We start from the raw sequence: 19,146 nt of genomic DNA on the forward strand, positions 1-19,146 counted from the left end.
AAGAGTAATTTTTTAAAATAAATTAAATAAAAATGAAAAATAAATTATAATTATTCCACTGAGTAACATGTACTATAATGTAATATCATAATTTTTAAAGTGATATTTTTATTTTAATAGAGCAATCATTGTAAGTTTAACATGTATTGTGTTGACTTATAGTAATTTTGTTGTACGAAATAACATATGTTCATATAAATTTTATTTTTATTATAATATAGTCAAATTATCAATGTAGAATAGTTCATTTATTTGGTATGTCTCGCATTTTCTTTATTGTAATATTAAGAATTTAAACTAAAAATGAGTAATACAACTTTTAACATGTCTCACATTAGTCTAAATATTTTTTATAATTTTTTTAATATAAATAAGTTAATGCATTTGATTAATATATTGTATGATTAATGAAATAATCCGTAAAAACTTAAGTGTAAAATATCAATCATAACACGCTCCATTAATATCAGAACATATTTCAGATATATTAATTATTTGGATATGTTTATATTTATATTATATCAGAACCAAATTTATCCAGATTTAAAATGATCCAATTTGAACTCACACATAAACTTATAATATCTAACGGGGCAAAAAAATAATACAGAAAAAAATTCGAGACCCAAAAGAAACAACCATTATCTGAATGAGTACCCGAGTGTTCATACCTAACTAATTCTGTAAAAAAACTCTTTTTATGTGTTTAGCCAAATTAAGTGAAATAGAAAAGTTTTTATTTAGTATAATAGTTATATAGAGTGAAAAATCAAGTGACATTAAATATAACACATTTTTTTGTTATTTAATTTAAATTATTATTTTATTCACATAAATTTTATCTTTGAATAATTTGTTTGGCTATATAGTTGGGTTTAGTAAAACAGACTAACTCGAACTTTTGAACTTTTAACCATATGCGAAATCTTGTAACTTTTTTTAATAATTGGTACAAAACTAATATTGATTAACTAGTAAATAAAAATAAAAATATGCACTATTATTATGGTAATATAGTTTATGATGTGATGTATTGTCAAAGTAATATAATTAATGAAATTGTTTAATTGAAAGAATATGGAATGATAATTAATGTAGTGATTTATTAAAAAGATTAATTATATTTATAATTCAGTTTTACTAATATAGATTTTGACCATATTCTCACTAGTCTCACACGTTTTAAATGTTTCACAGAACAATCCGTAATAATGCAATTTATACATCATCAACTTTAATCTGGACCACCATTTGATCGAATAAATCCTTGATTAATTTAATTAATAAATTTATAACTTTTTGTCTTATTCAAATATTTATGATAATACTAATGTCAGTCCATTTATCAGATTTAGAGAGAGAGAAAAAGCTGATGTAAATTATTAGTAACGTTTTTTAGTAATATACCATAAGATTAAAATTATATGTCAATTAACAATTCGTACTGTTTTTTAAATCCAATTAAAATCACTAATTTTTTTATATCAAATTATGGTCCTTTCTAAGTTGCCCAAAAAAAAAAATTATGGTCCTTTCTTCAATTCACCCTTCATTTTAATAGCTATTAGGGAACTGGGGATATGGTATATATATATATATATAAATATATATAAAGATATAAATACTCTAAATTTGATTATTTTCAGTATTATCGGGTTTGCAGGTCTATAAATAAGAAAGATCACACTTCAGTTTCAGTCATCCAAGTTTCTCACCTTTATCCCATCTCATCCACAGTCTCTCTAAACAATAAAATGAATTCCTTAATGAAACTCTTGGCCTCGCTGTTACTGTTTATTTTTTCTTTTCTCATCTTTGGTAAAGATTTATACTCCTATTTAGTTGACATAGCAACGGACTCTTTAAAATCCATATGAAATTGTAACTTTTATATACAATTACAGTTTCTTATATATCACTCTTTTTGGCAGGAGAGATCGATGTAGCTGAGAGTTCAAGTCAGAATCATCCGTTTTCCGGTCGAAATAAATTGTTTGTGTTCGGAGATTCTTACGTCGATATTGGAAACACAAATACTAGTGATAAGGGGGCATGGGAATACCCTTACGGTATCACTTACCCAGGTAAACCCTCTGGCAGGTTCTCGGACGGCCACATCTCCACCGATTTTCTAGGTACCTCTCTACTATTTAAGCTTTTATCTTTTGGAGCATAACGCTGAAACATTGTCTTCATTAACTTCAGATGAAAAAGTTATTGACAGTTGAAAACTCTAGTCTTAGAAATCCACTTCAGCGTAGTATGAAAAACTTTTTAATGGAAAACACATACTTCTTCTGTTTCAAATTTAATATCTTTTGGAGGTTTCCCTTATGTTTCATACAGTATGAGCTGATGTTTAAAGTTCTTGCACAACCATTGAGAAACTGTTAACTTTCATTTTGTATTAGTTAAACATAATCCAACCAATAAAAGTCATTTAATAAAATATAATTGGTCTAAAACACCAAACAGTATTAAAGGTTTGCATAGAAGTCTGAAACATCACTTAAATTTAAATTAAAATAAAATCTTAAAACACCAATTAAAAATGAAACAGAGTAAGTAACAAATTTCTATCATGGCCTTTTACGGTCTTCCCATGTATATTTATATTTTTAATGAGGTGGATATATGTTGACTTTGTTTGAGAACACGATGTCGTATTTTTCTTTTAAAATCCATTAATATCTGAATTGGTCTAATCATCGATATTCCATATTTGTAATGAGACACATGTTTCCTCTATACAGCCCAATTGCTAAGGATAAAATTACCTGTGAACTACGCCAAGAAAGATGACGTGGATATGGCACGGTTACAATACGGAATGAGTTTTGCGTACGGAGGAACAGGAGTGTTCAAGACTTATGCTAATTATTCTGACATGACCGCTCAGATCAATCTCTTTGAGCAACTCCTCGGCAATGTCTACTCTCCGTCCGACCTTTCTTCGTCCGTCGCTCTCTTTAGTGTGGCTGGCAATGACTACATTACTTTCCTTGCCGGGAATCACACCATTTTCGAAAAACTAGTAAGATTAACTTGAACAAAAAAGTTATCTAGTATGATTAGTAAACAGTATTAAAAATAGAAACTATAATTCTATATGGTTCTTGTTCACTTTTGGTTAAAGAATATTTTTAATAACAGAATGGCTCTGAACAAAAAAAAAAACACTTACATTCGTCCTTAGCTAATAGCTTAATCAAGCAGTGCATCATGATCAGTCTGGGTGGTATGCTTTAACTCTATTGCATTTCTCAGTTGGGGATCAGACCACTCATCGAGAAAGTTGTGAATCAAACCGAGGTGAATTTGAGGCGAATCCGCAGCTTGGGAGTAAAGAAGATAGCTATACCATCATTGTCACCGCTCCAGTACATCCCCTTATTTGCAAACAGCTCCAACCCAATACATTACTTCCAAGGCCCTATTAAGGATCTAGTAAAATACCACAACGACTTGTTGCAGAAATCAGTCGCCAAGCTTAACAATGAGAGCAATGATATTGATTCGCCTTTTACCATCATAGATTACTACAATACCTTCTTGGCTATCTTCAACAACACAGGAGAAATCCCAGGTAACAAAAGTTAACAAAAACAATTATTTTGTTAATCCAAGGAGCATGGGTCATGTCATAGTCCCCCAAAGTTTAACATTTTTATCTTTAATATATATACTACTAAGGCTTTTTGTACTATGGAAATGCAGGGATTCTGCCGTTTCCAACCCCGTACATAGAATGTTTAAGGGATGGTAAATTATGTGATGATCCTAGGTCTGCTTTCTTCTGGGATGGAATTCACCTTACCCAAGAAGGATGGAAATCGGTTTACAAGGTTTTAAGAAAAGATATCATCGCAGCTTTGATGCCTAAAGCGTAAAACCACTTATCGGGATCGAAAATTAATAAAACGTATGTATTGTGTGGCAGCTCTAGAGGTGCATTGTATGAACGAATAAAGACCTTTGGCTAATAAAACGTATTTGAATTGTATTGTTGTGGTATATCTCTGTCTCTTGTGTGAACGAATAAAAAGCCTTTGTCTAATAAAATATTTAAAGCTTCTTTACTGGTTTTATAATTCTGAATGGGATCATAAATCTTGATGAGTGTTCTTCACTTAAAGCGAACTATCCAACCATTACACTACCAAAACATTGACAAAATATAATGGATAATAACTTTTGACTCTTGCTGAGATTAAAATCCCTATCGAGACAATGGCTAAATTTGTCAGACCGATAAAAGGGATCGTTAAAAGAACAGAACGAAGATAATCTACACAAGTCCTGCCAAACACACCGACAAGACAATTTCATTAAAAAATGTTGTGCAAAACAACCAGAGAACTAAATATAAAGTTATACGAGACAAAAAAAATTATAACTAAAGGTCAATAACTACACGAAACAGGTTTCATATAACTAAACAAAGAAATGTTATAAAAAAATCTTCGCATAACTTTTTAATCGGTGGTGGTGGCCTAGTGGCGCTTGAGGGAATTGAGAAACCCAATAAGACGATCCCGGGTACAAATCCTACCGGCCACACGGATATGAGTTATTGCTTTCGACTCATTTGAATGTCCAGGAGAGGGTCTATCCGTGGGCTGTACCTCCACCCAGGAGTTAGGCTTGTGTCATTATTGACCCGGGTTTAACCCTTTATTTTTCAAAAAAAAAAACTTTGCTCTAACAAATAAAAAACAAATTTATACGAATTTTTTTTTGTATGAAACAATCCAACGACTACCAATAGCCATCATAAGGCTGAGTAGCCTTCATCCTCCTACCATTTATACGAAACAGCTTATGTATAAACAAAGTAAAGTTATACAAAACGATCTTTTTAAACAAAACAAGCCAAAGTTGACGGTTATGAAAAGTATTTATTTAGTCTTGGTCAGTAATTCTTAGTTCTATGATTTGGATTGGTTGGTTCATATGATTCTCAATTTAAACCCACTATGAAAACTATAAAAAGAGGATAAAAAATAAGGGAAGAAACATATAAATGTTTTAAACTAAAACACAAAATTGCAGCCAACAGTTCAAAAGAGTATTATCAAAGACTTTTCTGAAGAAATAGCGATTACAAACTGAAAAAAAAGAGGACAAACTGTCTTAAGCCTTGGCAGAGGCACGGCCGTAAAACTTGTTCTTCTCCTGGGTAGTCTGGAATTTGCCATGTCCCATCTTTGAGGAAGTGTCGATAAACTTGAGGTTGATCTGCTCCATGGCAAGACGGGATGTCTGAGTGAGCAACGACTGTCTAAGAGTCACAACCCTCTTCTTTGGACCCATGCAGCATCCCTTGATCATCAAGTAGTCATCCTTCACCACACCATAGTGTGCAAATCCACCCATTGGTGTCACATCCTTCTCGGTCCTATCATAAGCCACAACAACAAAGTCATCAGTTACATAATAAACCTAAACAGGCGAGAGAGAGAGAGAGAGACAAAGATTCTAACTAGAGACCTGTCGTATTCAGTCATGGCAGTGTGGGTCTCCTGACCAACCTTGCCCAACCTGTAAATCTTCTTGTTCAATTCAGTACGGTGATGGTAACCGTTCTGACCAGCTCTGGCAACAGTGTAGGAGACTCTAGCTGGATGCCAAGCACCGATACAAGCAACCTTACGCAGACCCCTGTGAGTCTTACGTGGCAGCCTCGTCACACCCCAACGGGTAACAACACCTTCGTAACCTTTACCCTTTGTCACACCAATCACATCAATCATCTCATCCTTCTGGAAAACAGCATCGATGGGGATCTGCTTCTCGAAGAAGCTGTAGGCAAAGTCGACCTTCTGGGCAATGGTACCACCGTTGATCTGGACCTCCATCATGTGAGCTTTCTTCTGCTTCAGTCCCTTCATCTTCCTGATCTGAGTGTGTGCCAAAACACGGATGACAGTTCCGTACTTCTTCATCTTCTCGAGCTGGGACTGGATGCTCTTCTTGCCTTCCTCGCTCTCGTACTGCTTGGCGTACCCGGTGAAGGCCTTCTTCTTGGACTTGGCCCAGTTCTTGTAGAACCTTCTCCTGACCTCCTCACTCAAGTGCTGTGCCCAGACGGTGTTCAAAGACCTAAGGCCACGGGGAGTCTTGACGTAGGCAACAACACCAACGACAACCATAGCAGGTGTCTCGATGATTGTAACAGCCTCACAGGTCTCCTTCTTGTGAAGCTCTATACAAAGATTAGAACCATTAGTATAAAATATTGGAAATGAAGAATAACAACAAATAAGAAATGAATGAGAGAGGCACTTACTGGATCCGGGCTTCTCGACATCTCTAACAATGTGGGTCATACCGGCCTTGTATCCCATGAAGGCTGTGAACTTGCAAGGCTTGGTTTGGTCATCCTTTGGGAAGGCCTTCACTGTTATTCAAATACAACATTGATTTTATATTATAAACATCACTGGTTCATTCATATAACACAAGGATCTCGGACAGTATACAAATGTGAAAAAAAATTTGAAGAAATCTCAGTAGTAAAGCCTAAAAGAAAGAGTAAATTTTCAATCTTCTAGATAAGTTTCAATGATAGTGTCTAAACCAAAGTATGCATATTTCAATTAATGCTCAATATAAATTTGAAGACACTCAGACGCAACTCCAAAAAAACTGAGCAGGTGTTCCAGTAAAATAACCAAAGTATACATTTTAATTACACGATCCAAGTTGTAAAGAAAACACAATCGCAAATCTATAAAAACAAATGATATTGAAATGAAAATACCTTTTCCTCTGTGACGGTTAGCTCTTTTCCTGGGAAGGAAACCAAGAGAACCGTGCCTTGGGTGCTCAAACTTCCTGTGAGACATTCTCTTCCTCCTCCTACTTCCGTTCAAATGTACAATAACATTAGAAATCAAAAACTCACGGAACGAGAAAGAGGAAGCAATAGAGAGGACGTGAAGGAAGAAGAAGAGAGAATAACCTGAAGCTGCGATGAGTCCTGCGGCTATAGCTAACTGCGACGAGAAGTGGAGTAAAGAAGTCGTTTTATATGTCTGATATAAACCCTAATTGTCTTGGACATTTGAGAACAAAGAAACCAGTTTTTCTTATTGGGCCTCAAAAGCCCATCTCCGGATTTACATAAATCTGATTTTCAGGATTGGAACTAAGAAGGTGAAGGAGGAGTCCTTGTTTGTCAGCCAGTTTAGTCTGAGGAAGAGATGGGCTTGCTTTTAGTAGTCCAATTCCAATTATTATTACCTCGTGGCTTTTTGCAGAAAAGTTTTGGTCCATATGATATGCTGATTTTCTTGATCTTACGTGAACACTCTCTCCATCAAAGATATTAACCTTTTAGTATTGTAAGATGATAAAAATGTACAAAGAGCAAAAATATAACAAATTTACACAATATAAAACAACAAACTATAAACAATATGCTTAATCATTTTCTAATCAAATATACAAAACTATAGAAACAATAAACCATTAGTCTAATCTTAATATTTATCTCTACTATAAATATAATGTAAATCACTCCTTAAAATCTCAAAATTTTCTGTTTTGCCTACATAAGAGTCCATACTATCTTCTTTGAAATATAAAATCGTACTTAATATAATATGTTTATAGCGAGTAGCGACTATGTAATCTCAAAAAGAAAAACAGACTATGTAATCTCAAGTTGCTTAATTAAAGGATACTTTTACTCGATCAAAACTATTTGTGTGATCGTCGCCTATTCTCCTCTTAGAGAGAAGACAAATCAAGAGTAGTGACTTATTGGCTGCTTAAATAAAATGTTTGACTTCTACTTTCCGTAATGCCAAATTAACGGTAGCAAAGAAATGTGGCTCCTTCGCTTGTGAGCGCCTAATAAGTTGCCGGTCAACAAGCACTACTGTTTGTGTCATCTCCCCTTCATTTTTATTGTGTCATTTTCAACTAAACAAATGGAAGTAAAGTTTTTAAGATTTCTCATTTGGATAACTTCCTCGAGCTGGAAATACAATTGCATTTTCTTTAGCCAAGAATGTTGAAATGTTTTATAGCAATCTATTTTCTGTTGGTTGTTTTATCATATTTTAGTTAATTAGATCACCTATAGCCAGAATAAATCCTAAGAATTTTGGTCTATATTCAAAATTTTAAGTTTCCTATAATTTTTAATTTAAAAATTAAATATTTTTCTATTTTTTATTATGTAAAAGCTTAATCTAAACTATTTTGAAGATGAAGAAGCATAATTTTTTTCTCATAATACAATTTTTACTAAATATTTTGAAACTATATTTATATTTTTATTTATTTGCTAATTTTTCTAACATCTTTAACATTTTCATGTTGCAATGTATCATTCCAATTGGACCAATTCCGATTCTATCTATAGCTTGAGTAATAAAATAATAATTTTATGTAAAAAGAAAACTAATAAACAGAAAGTTAGCTATAACAACATTTGCGAAATAAATTTACACAATTACATTTTATTTTTGCCTTTATAAAAATGATTTCGCCTGTACATATTGTAATGTTGATCCCCGTAAAGGCGTAGATATTAAGTTTTTTACTTGAGCATTTCCTTTTAAAGAGTTTTTTCTTTTTTTGTGGGAAGTCAGATGTTTCAAGGAACGTGAAGAATCGTAGAAAGAGGGAGAGAGAGAGAGAGAGAGAGAGAGAGAGGAAGAAGTTGAGTGTCCTATAAAGCGTGAATCAAATCCGCTCTAACCACATCTTTCTCGGAGGAGGATCTAAACCTGCATTTGATCCATCTTAGAGATCTGAATCAGAATTGATTAAGAGAGAGAGAGAGAGAGAGAGAGATGGCGGCGGAGAACGAGCAGCGAAAGTCATCAGCGGTCTCCGACATGGGAGCTTGGGCAATGAACGTGATCAGCTCCGTTGGGATCATCATGGCCAATAAACAGCTCATGTCTTCCTCTGGTTTCTCCTTCAGCTTCGGTTCGATCTCTCTCCCTCTCTCTCTCTCTCTTATCATCTCATTTCCGATCTGATTATTATTATTGTTATCATCCATCAGCAACGACTCTCACCGGCTTCCACTTCGCTCTAACCGCATTGGTCGGATTCGTCTCGAACGCGACGGGGCTCTCCGCGTCCAGACACGTCCCTACCTGGGAGCTGATCTGGTTCTCAATCGTCGCCAACGTCTCCATAGCCGCCATGAATTTCAGCCTCATGCTCAACTCCGTCGGATTCTACCAGATCTCGAAGCTGAGCATGATCCCCGTCGTCTGCGTCATGGAGTGGATCCTCCACAGCAAACGCTACTCCAGGGAAGTTAAAGTGTCTGTTGTGGTTGTTGTCGTCGGCGTTGGTATCTGCACCGTCACCGACGTCAAAGTTAACGCCAAAGGGTTTATATGCGCGTGTGTTGCTATTTTCTCCTCCTCTTTGCAGCAGATTGTAAGTTCATTAGCTTCTTCTTGAATTTGGTGGTTATGAAGATCCGGAATCTGATCTATTGTTTGTGTGCCAGTTAATAGGTTCCTTGCAGAAGAAATATTCGATTGGATCTTTCGAGTTGCTGAGTAAAACAGCGCCGATTCAAGCTGTTTCGCTTCTCGTTGTTGGTCCTTTTGTTGATTATCTCCTCAGTGGCAAGTTCATCTTGAGCTACAACATGTCTTCTGGTTGCTTTGTAAGCTCTCTCTCTCTCTCTCTCTCTCTCTCTCTCTCTCTCTCTCTCTCTCTTATTTATGCTAATCTTTTTCTCTACCATTTTGGCAGGTATTCATCCTTCTCTCATGTGCCTTAGCTGTGTTCTGCAACATAAGCCAGTACCTTTGCATCGGGCGGTTTTCAGCAGTATCGTTCCAGGTTATAGGCCACATGAAAACTGTGTGTATCTTGACACTGGGATGGCTCCTCTTTGATTCCGCTATGACTTTCAAAAACGTGTCCGGCATGTTTGTTGCCATCGTTGGGATGGTGATCTATAGCTGGGCCATGGAACTGGAGAAACAGTCTAATCTTGCGGCAAAGGCTTTGAACAGTGTGAAACACAGCTTGACTGAAGAGGAGTTTCAGCTTTTAAAGGAAGGTGTGGAAACTACACAGTCCAAAGATGTTGAGCTTGGCGGCGGCTACACAAAAGCTTAGTAAGAGAGATGATGGATAGTAAACATAGTTCTTTTCTGTGTTAAAGTTGTTATGTTTTGTGTTATTTAAACCAAAAGGGTGGTGGTCGAAATAAAGCAAAGATCAAATCCTCCCCATAAAGGATTCTAGGAGATTAGTCTACGCTTCGAACTATATGTCCCTTTGTTATAAAAAGATGTTTTGTGTTTTATTTATATATTTACTAGCCAATTCCCATGGAAATTACCTTCAGTCGTCACAAAATCATTTACTTCATCATTTCATGATTACACAATAGCTATTCGTGTGATCTTTCTATGATATCAAATAAAGTCTCATCTAACCTCCTAAGTCCTAAATACATGAAGATGATGGTTGATATACAGTACTTGAGAACAATGACTTTGCCAGAGATGGGCTTTTGAGGCCCAATAAGAAAAACTGGTTTCATATTTTCAAATGTCCAAAACTATTAGGGTTTATATATCAAGACATATAAAAAGGATATTAGGGCTTCTTTACAACACTTCTCGTTGCAGTGAGCTACAGCCGCAGGACTCATCGCAGCTTCAGGTTCTTCTCTCTTCTTCTTCCTTCACGTCCTCTCTATTGCTTCCACTTTTTCGTCATTTACGATTTGTCTTCACAAAGAGTTTACTATTCGTTTTGTCGGGCTTCCCCTTTTTCGTCATTTACGATTTGTCTTCATAAAGAGTTTACTATTCGTTTTGTCATCTAATTTTATTGTACATTTGAACAAAGTAGGAGGAGGAGGAAGAGAATGTCTCACAGGAAGTTTGAACACCCAAGGCACGGTTCCCTTGGTTTCCTTCCCAGGAAGAGAGCTAACCGTCACAGAGGAAAAGGTATTTTCATTTTTTTTTATTCAAAATGCTTTACTTTGGTTTCTTTCAAACGAAACATATCATTTGTTTTGTAGATTTACGATTGTGTGTTTTTTTTTAACAACTTGGGTCGTGTAGTTAAAATGTATAATTTAGTGGAGCACCTGCTCAGTTTAGATTGAGCATTAATTGACATGCATACTTGGATATCTGTAATGTTGAACTTAAGATGTCTTTTTGAGTTGCGATTGTGTGTTTCTTCTAGTTAAGACAGAGTATCATTGAAACTTTACTTGGTTATCTTGAACATTGAAAATTTAATCTTTCTTTTAAGCTCTACTACTGAGATTTCTTCAATTCTTTTTTTTTTCACATTTGTATACTGTTCGAGATCCTTGTGTTATAGGAATGAACCAGTGATGTTTCTAATATAAAACCAATGTTGTATTTGAAAAAACAGTGAAGGCCTTCCCTAAGGATGATCAAACCAAGCCTTGCAAGTTCACAGCCTTCATGGGATACAAGGCTGGCATGACCCACATTGTTAGAGATGTCGAGAAGCCCGGATCCAGTAAGTTCCTCTCTCATTCATTTCTTATTTGTTGTTATTCTTCATTTCCAATATTTTATACTAATGGTTCTAATCTTTGTATAGAGCTTCACAAGAAGGAGACCTGTGAGGCTGTTACCATCATCGAGACACCTGCTATGGTTGTCGTTGGTGTTGTTGCCTACGTCAAGACTCCCCGCGGCCTGAGGTCCTTAAACACCGTCTGGGCACAGCACTTGAGCGAGGAGGTGAGGAGAAGGTTCTACAAGAACTGGGCCAAGTCCAAGAAGAAGGCCTTCACCGGATACGCCAAGCAGTACGAGAGCGAGGAAGGCAAGAAGAGCATCCAGTCCCAGCTCGAGAAGATGAAGAAGTACGGAACTGTCATCCGTGTTTTGGCACACACTCAGATCAGGAAGATGAAGGGACTGAAGCAGAAGAAAGCTCACATGATGGAGGTCCAGATCAACGGTGGTACCATTGCTCAGAAGGTCGACTTTGCCTACAGCTTCTTCGAGAAGCAGATCCCCATCGATGCTGTTTTCCAGAAGGATGAGATGATTGATGTGATTGGTGTGACCAAGGGTAAAGGTTACGAAGGTGTTGTTACCCGTTGGGGTGTGACGAGGCTTCCACGTAAGACCCACAGGGGTCTGCGTAAGGTTGCTTGTATCGGTGCCTGGCATCCAGCTAGAGTCTCCTACACTGTTGCCAGAGCTGGTCAGAACGGTTACCATCACCGTACTGAATTGAACAAGAAGATTTACAGGTTGGGGAAAGTTGGTCAGGAGACCCACACTGCCATGACTGAATACGACAGGTCTCTAGTTAGAATCTTTGTCTCTCTCTCTCTCGCCTGTTTAGGTTTATTATGTAACTGATGACTTTGTTGTTCTGGCTTATGATAGGACCGAGAAGGATGTGACACCAATGGGTGGATTTGCACACTATGGTGTGGTGAAGGATGACTACTTGATGATTAAGGGATGCTGCATGGGTCCAAAGAAGAGGGTTGTGACTCTTAGACAGTCGTTGCTCACTCAGACTTCCCGTCTTGCCATGGAGCAGATCAACCTCAAGTTTATCGACACTTCCTCAAAGATGGGACATGGCAAATTCCAGACTACCCAGGAGAAGAACAAGTTTTACGGCCGTGCCCCTGCCAAGGCTTAAAACAGTTTGTTCTTTTTTCAGTTTGTATTCGCTCTTTCTTCAGAAAAGTCTTTGATAATACTCTTTTGAACTATTCGCTGCAATTTTGTGTTTTAGTTGTTTGGAGAGTTTTAAACATCATATGCTTCTTTCCCTATTTTTTATTCTCATCTTATTGTTTTGATAAGTTTGCTTCTGCAAACTGAGAATCATATGAATGAACCAATCTAAATCATAGAACTAAAAAATACTGACCAAGCCTAAGCCTAAATAATTTTTTTTAACACAGCCTATGCTTAATTTAAATGCTTTTGATTGGGTTTTGGTAGGATTCTTTTTTTTTTATGTAGAAAAGAAAACGTTGATACCAAGCAATTTTTCTAGCTTTGGCTGGATCGTCAACAACTGCCATCTGAATAAGCTCTTTCTTGAAAAAAAAAAACTAAGCTTAGAGTTAGGAGCCATAATATTGTTCGTCAATAAACGGACCATCACACGGCTCTAATTCCCAGCTTTATACTCTTTGGGACTGCGGTAACCAGAATGTGTTTTTTAACCACAAGGCAGAACCTTGTCCATAAACTCTTGATTAAGTTTTCTACCATCTATACAGTACTTAAGAAGAGACGAGCACTTAAGGCGCTAACCAAATGGTTCATGCCTTGTTTCAGCCCAACCGTTACTCCGAAGAACTCACAAAGGGCATTCACAAACGTACCAAAATCGGCACAAGAAGTAGAATTTCTAAAGATTTACTTAGTTATTGTCAGTTATTTTTTGACAAAAACAATCGGTTCCATAGTTGAAGAGAAACTCAAGGGACTGACTAATACAAAAGACAGAATTACTCATTCTTGATCCTTAATAGACAAAGGAAACACGCTATTAGAGTTTAGTTGTTCTTAAACGATTTCATTATCATTTTCTTATAATCGATCAATGATCCACCAATAAACATCTTTCAAATAACTAACCACAAATTTATGCTTTCATCTGGAACATGTCAAATCCAGATTCGACCAGTTCGGTGGACTTACGATCTCTCCTTGTGAACAGGGAAGAAAATCAGACATGCTTATTAAGAGCATTGAGACTTTCACAATATATCTCTTATTATAAAAACATTAATGAGAACCCTTATGACACCGCCAGAAACTTTCACAATTCATAGTTGAATTATGTATGATATTAATATATAAAGGAATTAATAATAGGAATTAGGCCACTAACAAAAATGTCCATTGGCTTCCCGACTCCAACCATAAATAAATACTCAAGAACAAAATAAAAATGATTGAACTTCGTCCATGTTTTGTCGATGTAAAGAATGATGAAAAATGGTATAAAATCTACGTTAGTTTTGTAGAATTATTGTTACTTCAAAGGGGATGGGTTATGATGATGCGTGGTTTTTATTAGATTGATCAAATTGACGAAGACATCAATGTCACAAGCAATCCTCAAAGCCCCTTCGTATGAGTGTCCGAATTCTTCTTCTGACAACCTCAGTAGATCTTCAAACATTGGATGGTTTAACAAGTTAGCCTCAACCTCGAGCTTGCACTGACTCTCTTTATCCTTACCGACATAAACCCGAACTTTTCCTTCTTCTGGTAATGCCGATGTTCTTGAAGACGCAAAGTTCTTGGATCCGCCACATAGTAGCTTCTTCACCATGCCTCTCATTCTCTTCTGATGAAAATGGTATTCACTAAAATTCAGACTTTGGGTTTTCCTCTCTAAGATGATGTTAATTTGTGTGTTGTGTTTCGTAAGATAATATAATGGATGTATATAATATATATATATATATATATATATATGTTGACAAGTGTTGTTGGGTTTACGTAGTGAACAAGAATAAGAAGAAGGGGAGAATGGTCGAACGTTTTAACGGAGAAGCTGCGGAGAATGGAAATGTATGTCGCACCGCTTTTAATAGACTAAACCGAACCATTGGTTTTGTACGTAGTGGCATAGACCCGCTTCCACAATTTCAACCTCGAATCATTAGATAAAAATACAAATGATAAGAATTACTTCTTCACTCAATTTATAGTCAAATCAAGAAATTCCAAGAACAAAATATTAATGTCTGAACTCGTTCAATTGTGAATTTAGGTTCAACGGTTCGAACCAGACTAATTGATCTCTGCTGGTCCGACCGGAGTTGAGAATTAAAAGAAGAATCCAGCGGTTTGGCAGGTAGGAATGGAGGTGACTCGACGTGCTTCTTTTTGATCATATTATTATCATTTTTAATACAGTCTCGGGAATGGGTTCACAGTTGTTGTATTATACTGTTATGCCAACTTGTTCGTACAAAATTTAAAATATATTGTAATATCAACCAACTGGATTATTTATTATATTGATTTATTGTTATATTATTTGTATTGTATTGTATCTAAATGATTGCACTCTGATTTACCATGAATTCGTTTAGTTTGCAAGTGAATTCTATTTAATCATGTCTTCTCGTCATTGGAGAAACAAGTAATTTCTATATTTAGTTTGTTGAGAAAAAGCTGTTATCTAATCTAAATAATTTATTCTATTAAAATATATAAGATTATGTTTAATTGATAAGTGTTTAATCTAATAATGTATTTTATTTATTTAAGAAATTATTAAATCAAATTAAATTGATACTTGAACTCAAATATGATTATAAAAAATCTAAATATAAAAATTAAAATTTTCAGAAGAAAATTAAACAAAAAATTAATCAACCTTTTAAAAAATCAGATAATAATCTAGTATTATCTTATAAAATAACATTTTTTCGAACCATAAAGATCTGTTTTTTATGAAAATTCTCAAAAAAACGCAGAAACTCTTAAGTTTTTATCAAAAGTATACAACTTTATAGTACTTGGTTACTTCATAATTCTATATATTTTTAGTAAGTATTATACAGTTCGATCCATTTTGGCGAGTAAATTAATCACATAACTTTCTAATATTTTCCAGCATCACAAGTATGGGTCTTAACATCGGGTGCTTCTCCCCTTCTTGTCTCTATACAATAATACTCAATATAGAATGGAGCTTTTGAACTTGAAGATATATTTTGATTTTGATTTAGTGTGTGATATATACTCATAGCTTGAGAGATATTTGATAATATACTATAATTATTCCATCATTTTTTAATTGGGTCCAATTTTTTAATTAAAGGGAAAGATCACAAAGTCCATGGAGCATTAAGGTGAAACATAGGATTTCCTCTTCTTTTTATCAAAATAAAGAGACCCACTCTCATCTTTCCTCTTTGTAGGATACATCCGAGGAGATAGATGGACAAAAGGCTAAGGTGGTAACAAATTTTCCAGGAGCTATTTTTCTCCCAAACTGTTTTTTGAAAACCTTTGTTTTCGGATTTTTCTTTTTACAAATTAAGTTGATGTATAAAAAGTTTTGAGTTTAATAGAAGAAAAATGTAAATAGAAATGATCGTTGTTAAAGTTGTGTGGATCCAAAAGAAGGGAGTTATAATGCGGGGGTTGGAAAATATCTCACTGATACTCGGGACAATGTAGTCCCGATGGTAAAAGGACATGACAGAGACATCAACACATTTTAGGTCGATCCAAACCAGAGTGTTTCTGAGCTTAGCAAAATGAAACATTAGATTATGGTCCCCAATTTTTTTGAAAAAAAATTACATTAAAAAAAAGCTTCCGAATTTGTAAAATGTTTTTACTAAAACCTTATTGAAATATTTATGGTCTCCAACATTTCAGGAATGCCCATAGATCCAACTTTTTGCGTGAAAGTAAATCAATTGTTCATGTATATCTATAGGATTCATGCTTTCGTACATTAACATATCTAAAACAAGAATCTATTTCTGTATTGTATCTCTATTTGAAAATTAGTTTGAGTCTTCTCGTAGATTTGAAATACCCCAAATTAATATAAAAATTCTAAACAATCCTCTATTATAATAAATATTTGAAGAAGGTAATAGTAAAATGAAACAAGCTGGAAGAGGCTCAGATGCATCTTCCCTTCTCGTGTCTATAGCATCACGAAAAGTAATGGAAGTGTTTGAGATGCTTGATACGTACGTCAACGTGGAGCCGCGTCCTACGCGGACAATTGTTTTATTGGATGAATCAATCAAGTGTCAGAGCCAATCACCGCTTCCATGTGGATTCTACAAATATTTCTGCCAGTTTACTATTTTTAAAGTGTTTAATTCTTTTGCTCTGTTTCGCATATTTGGATCTAACGAAGTGTTGGTTTTAAATTCGGACCCAACCGGCGACCAGCCCTGATTAAAACTGGAAACATTTCCGAGTTGAGTAAATAAAATTTTGATTTATTTGTAACTTACCAAAATAAATTCTTATTTTTAATTTTTAAATAGTTATATTATTATAAATATTTATTTTTAATTATTATATCCAACTTTTAAAATTTTCATAATTCACGGTGATAAATATTTAAACTAAAAAATATTTAAAATAAAATGTTAATTTTGTATTTAATTTTCATTTGGTTTGTACTTATACTTTATTTCATATTTTGAATAGTTTAATAACTAAACTTAATTATGTTTGTAATATTTACCAAGTGAAACTAACAAACCATTTAAATTTAATATGTTTTCTTACCTTCGAAAAGATCCTAAATAAGTTTTTTTACCATAAAAACATACAAAGAAAAAAATGATCTAAGTATGTTTCATTAAATAGATAAAAGTCTCTTATATTCGTACTTTATAGATATATAAATATAAATAAATATTTAACTGAATGATAAGAAATTACTATTTTTTATTTCCAATAAAGTTTCGAATCATTTTTTTTTTAATTTGTTTTGGTGAAATTTTATTTGAAATTCATTTTTTTTTTGAAACTCTTTTTAAAATATTATTTAACTTTTGAATCTTTATTATTATTATTTTAAAACCTTAAACTCCATTTTTCAAATATAAACCTTAAGTCTAAATTAATTAACCCAAGGATATTATATCTTTTTATCATATTTTTTGTTTTGGTTTTATTACAATGTATGACATATATTTGTCAAAGTGAAAGCCGATTCACTAAGAAATAAGGTTTGACTAATGTTTGGTTATCAATGTAGGTTTTTATGGTCCGTGACAATGTGGTCAAGTGGTAAATGACGTGGATGAGACGTTAACACGTTTCAGAGTCGATTCACTTTCTAAGTGAAATTAAATCACATTGTCCCTGAACACATACACAAATATGAGCCCATCATGGAGCCTATTTACATATATCTGGAAAAAAAGTTTATCCGTAAGTTATACCTTTCTTTGGAAATTAATCTGATTATTTTCATAGGCTCGGGCTACCTACATATTAAAAATATGTTTTTATGTGACACTGGTAAATTCGGATGTGAAATATAAGATGTGATTTTGGGTACAAATTTATCTTTAAATTATTTGATGTAGTATTTAGGCCGTAGAGTTTTGTGTCGTAGCGGTATGATTTTTAGCTGTGAACTTTAAAAAGAAAACATAATTAACGAATATAATTTATGTATTTTAGATTAACAATTCAACTATAATTTTTTAAATAAAAATTCAAATTGATAATTAGTAATCAAATTTTATGAACTTGATAATTATTATATTAGTAGGAAATACCTATTATAATATAATGAAATAACTATTTTAGATAATGAATACAATTAGTAACTTAGTAAGTATCATATATAATCAACAACTATGAATTTTTTTATTTATATGCCTATGAAATTTATAATTAAAGATCCATATATTTCAAATCTAGAGAAATATAAATGTAGACATGTACTATAAATATATATTATCATCATACTTATATTTTAGAAAGAAAATATACATTTTTATAGGAAATAAAATTATCATCACCCAAATCACTTGGAAGATTTGAGGATGATTGGTAAGTGTTGTAGCTTTATATTTTTGGCCGTAGAATTTAGTCTTTAGAATTATTTGTTTTAACTTTTTTGTTGTAGCTTTCTAAGAGCATATCCAATGTAAAACTCTATTTTTCCTCTAAAAATGAGTAAAAATAAATATGGAGCAAAAATGCTCTAACTCTACTTCATTTTTCACTCCATAATGAAGTCATAAACAAACAAAAAATAGATTACTCCATATATGGAGTAAATTTCAAAATAGAGTGAAATATAGATTTGGGTTGGAGCATTTATTACTCCATATTCATTTTTATTCTATTTGGAGTAAAAAATGAAGTTGGGTTGAAGATGCCCTAAAGCACTATTTTTTGCTTTGGAAATAAAATTTTCTATAACCTTATTTTGATTTTGTAGAAATATTTTTATTATAATTTTTTAAAAGAAAAAAAAATCGATTGGTTGACATACATAACTCTAGTTAAAGCATATACAGCCACAACCAGCTATAAAAAGAAATAAACACTAGTTATGGCTGTGAGTTCGGGAACGTAAACTAAAGTTTGATTGCTGTAGGTAGAAATAAATCTGTGTCCACTTTCAAGAGCAATTTTAATGTATTACGATCTGAAT

General features: G+C 33.9%; 4 protein-coding genes and 1 pseudogene across 6 annotated transcripts; 3 read left to right on the forward strand and 2 right to left on the reverse strand.

Annotated features, from left to right (window-relative positions):
* Positions 1-1,687: 1,687 nt before the first annotated feature.
* LOC108826065 (GDSL esterase/lipase At5g03610-like) lies at positions 1,688-4,075 on the forward strand. The gene is made up of 5 exons (XM_018599439.2): positions 1,688-1,818; positions 1,932-2,135; positions 2,754-3,034; positions 3,268-3,586; positions 3,718-4,075. The coding sequence occupies exons 1-5, from the start codon at positions 1,755-1,757 to the stop codon at positions 3,888-3,890; spliced, it is 1,041 nt and encodes a 346-aa protein (XP_018454941.1). The 5' UTR covers positions 1,688-1,754; the 3' UTR covers positions 3,891-4,075.
* A 929-nt stretch (positions 4,076-5,004) lies between these two features.
* On the reverse strand, positions 5,005-7,049 carry LOC108828507 (60S ribosomal protein L3-1). 2 transcript variants are annotated; one of them, XM_018602224.2, is made up of 5 exons: positions 6,965-7,049; positions 6,764-6,861; positions 6,290-6,400; positions 5,491-6,205; positions 5,005-5,398 (listed from the first exon to the last, which is right to left on the reverse strand). In XM_018602224.2, exons 2-5 carry the CDS (start codon positions 6,846-6,848, stop codon positions 5,134-5,136), a joined length of 1,176 nt encoding a protein of 391 aa, XP_018457726.1. In that variant the 5' UTR covers positions 6,849-6,861; positions 6,965-7,049; the 3' UTR covers positions 5,005-5,133. The 2 variants fall into 2 exon arrangements, with proteins under 2 accessions (XP_018457726.1, XP_018457727.1); XM_018602225.2 differs by having other exon boundaries at positions 6,764-6,864; positions 6,965-7,014.
* Positions 7,050-8,579: 1,530 nt separating this feature from the next.
* LOC108828716 (UDP-rhamnose/UDP-galactose transporter 3) lies at positions 8,580-10,301 on the forward strand. The gene is made up of 4 exons (XM_018602477.2): positions 8,580-8,946; positions 9,026-9,411; positions 9,485-9,646; positions 9,736-10,301. The coding sequence occupies exons 1-4, from the start codon at positions 8,808-8,810 to the stop codon at positions 10,105-10,107; spliced, it is 1,059 nt and encodes a 352-aa protein (XP_018457979.1). The 5' UTR covers positions 8,580-8,807; the 3' UTR covers positions 10,108-10,301.
* A 229-nt stretch (positions 10,302-10,530) lies between these two features.
* LOC108828571 (60S ribosomal protein L3-1-like) lies at positions 10,531-12,790 on the forward strand (annotated as a pseudogene). The gene is made up of 5 exons (XR_001945803.2): positions 10,531-10,659; positions 10,852-10,952; positions 11,392-11,502; positions 11,587-12,301; positions 12,390-12,790. The product of XR_001945803.2 is annotated as a 60S ribosomal protein L3-1-like (transcript).
* Positions 12,791-13,786: 996 nt separating this feature from the next.
* On the reverse strand, positions 13,787-14,412 carry LOC108826995 (auxin-responsive protein SAUR26). The gene has a single exon (XM_018600335.2). It carries the CDS (start codon positions 14,317-14,319, stop codon positions 14,008-14,010), a length of 312 nt encoding a protein of 103 aa, XP_018455837.1. The 5' UTR covers positions 14,320-14,412; the 3' UTR covers positions 13,787-14,007.
* Positions 14,413-19,146: the final 4,734 nt, after the last annotated feature.

This window comes from Raphanus sativus, chromosome 9, assembly GCF_000801105.2.
Source record: "Raphanus sativus cultivar WK10039 chromosome 9, ASM80110v3, whole genome shotgun sequence".
In the NCBI taxonomy this organism is placed as follows: domain Eukaryota; kingdom Viridiplantae; phylum Streptophyta; class Magnoliopsida; order Brassicales; family Brassicaceae; genus Raphanus; species Raphanus sativus.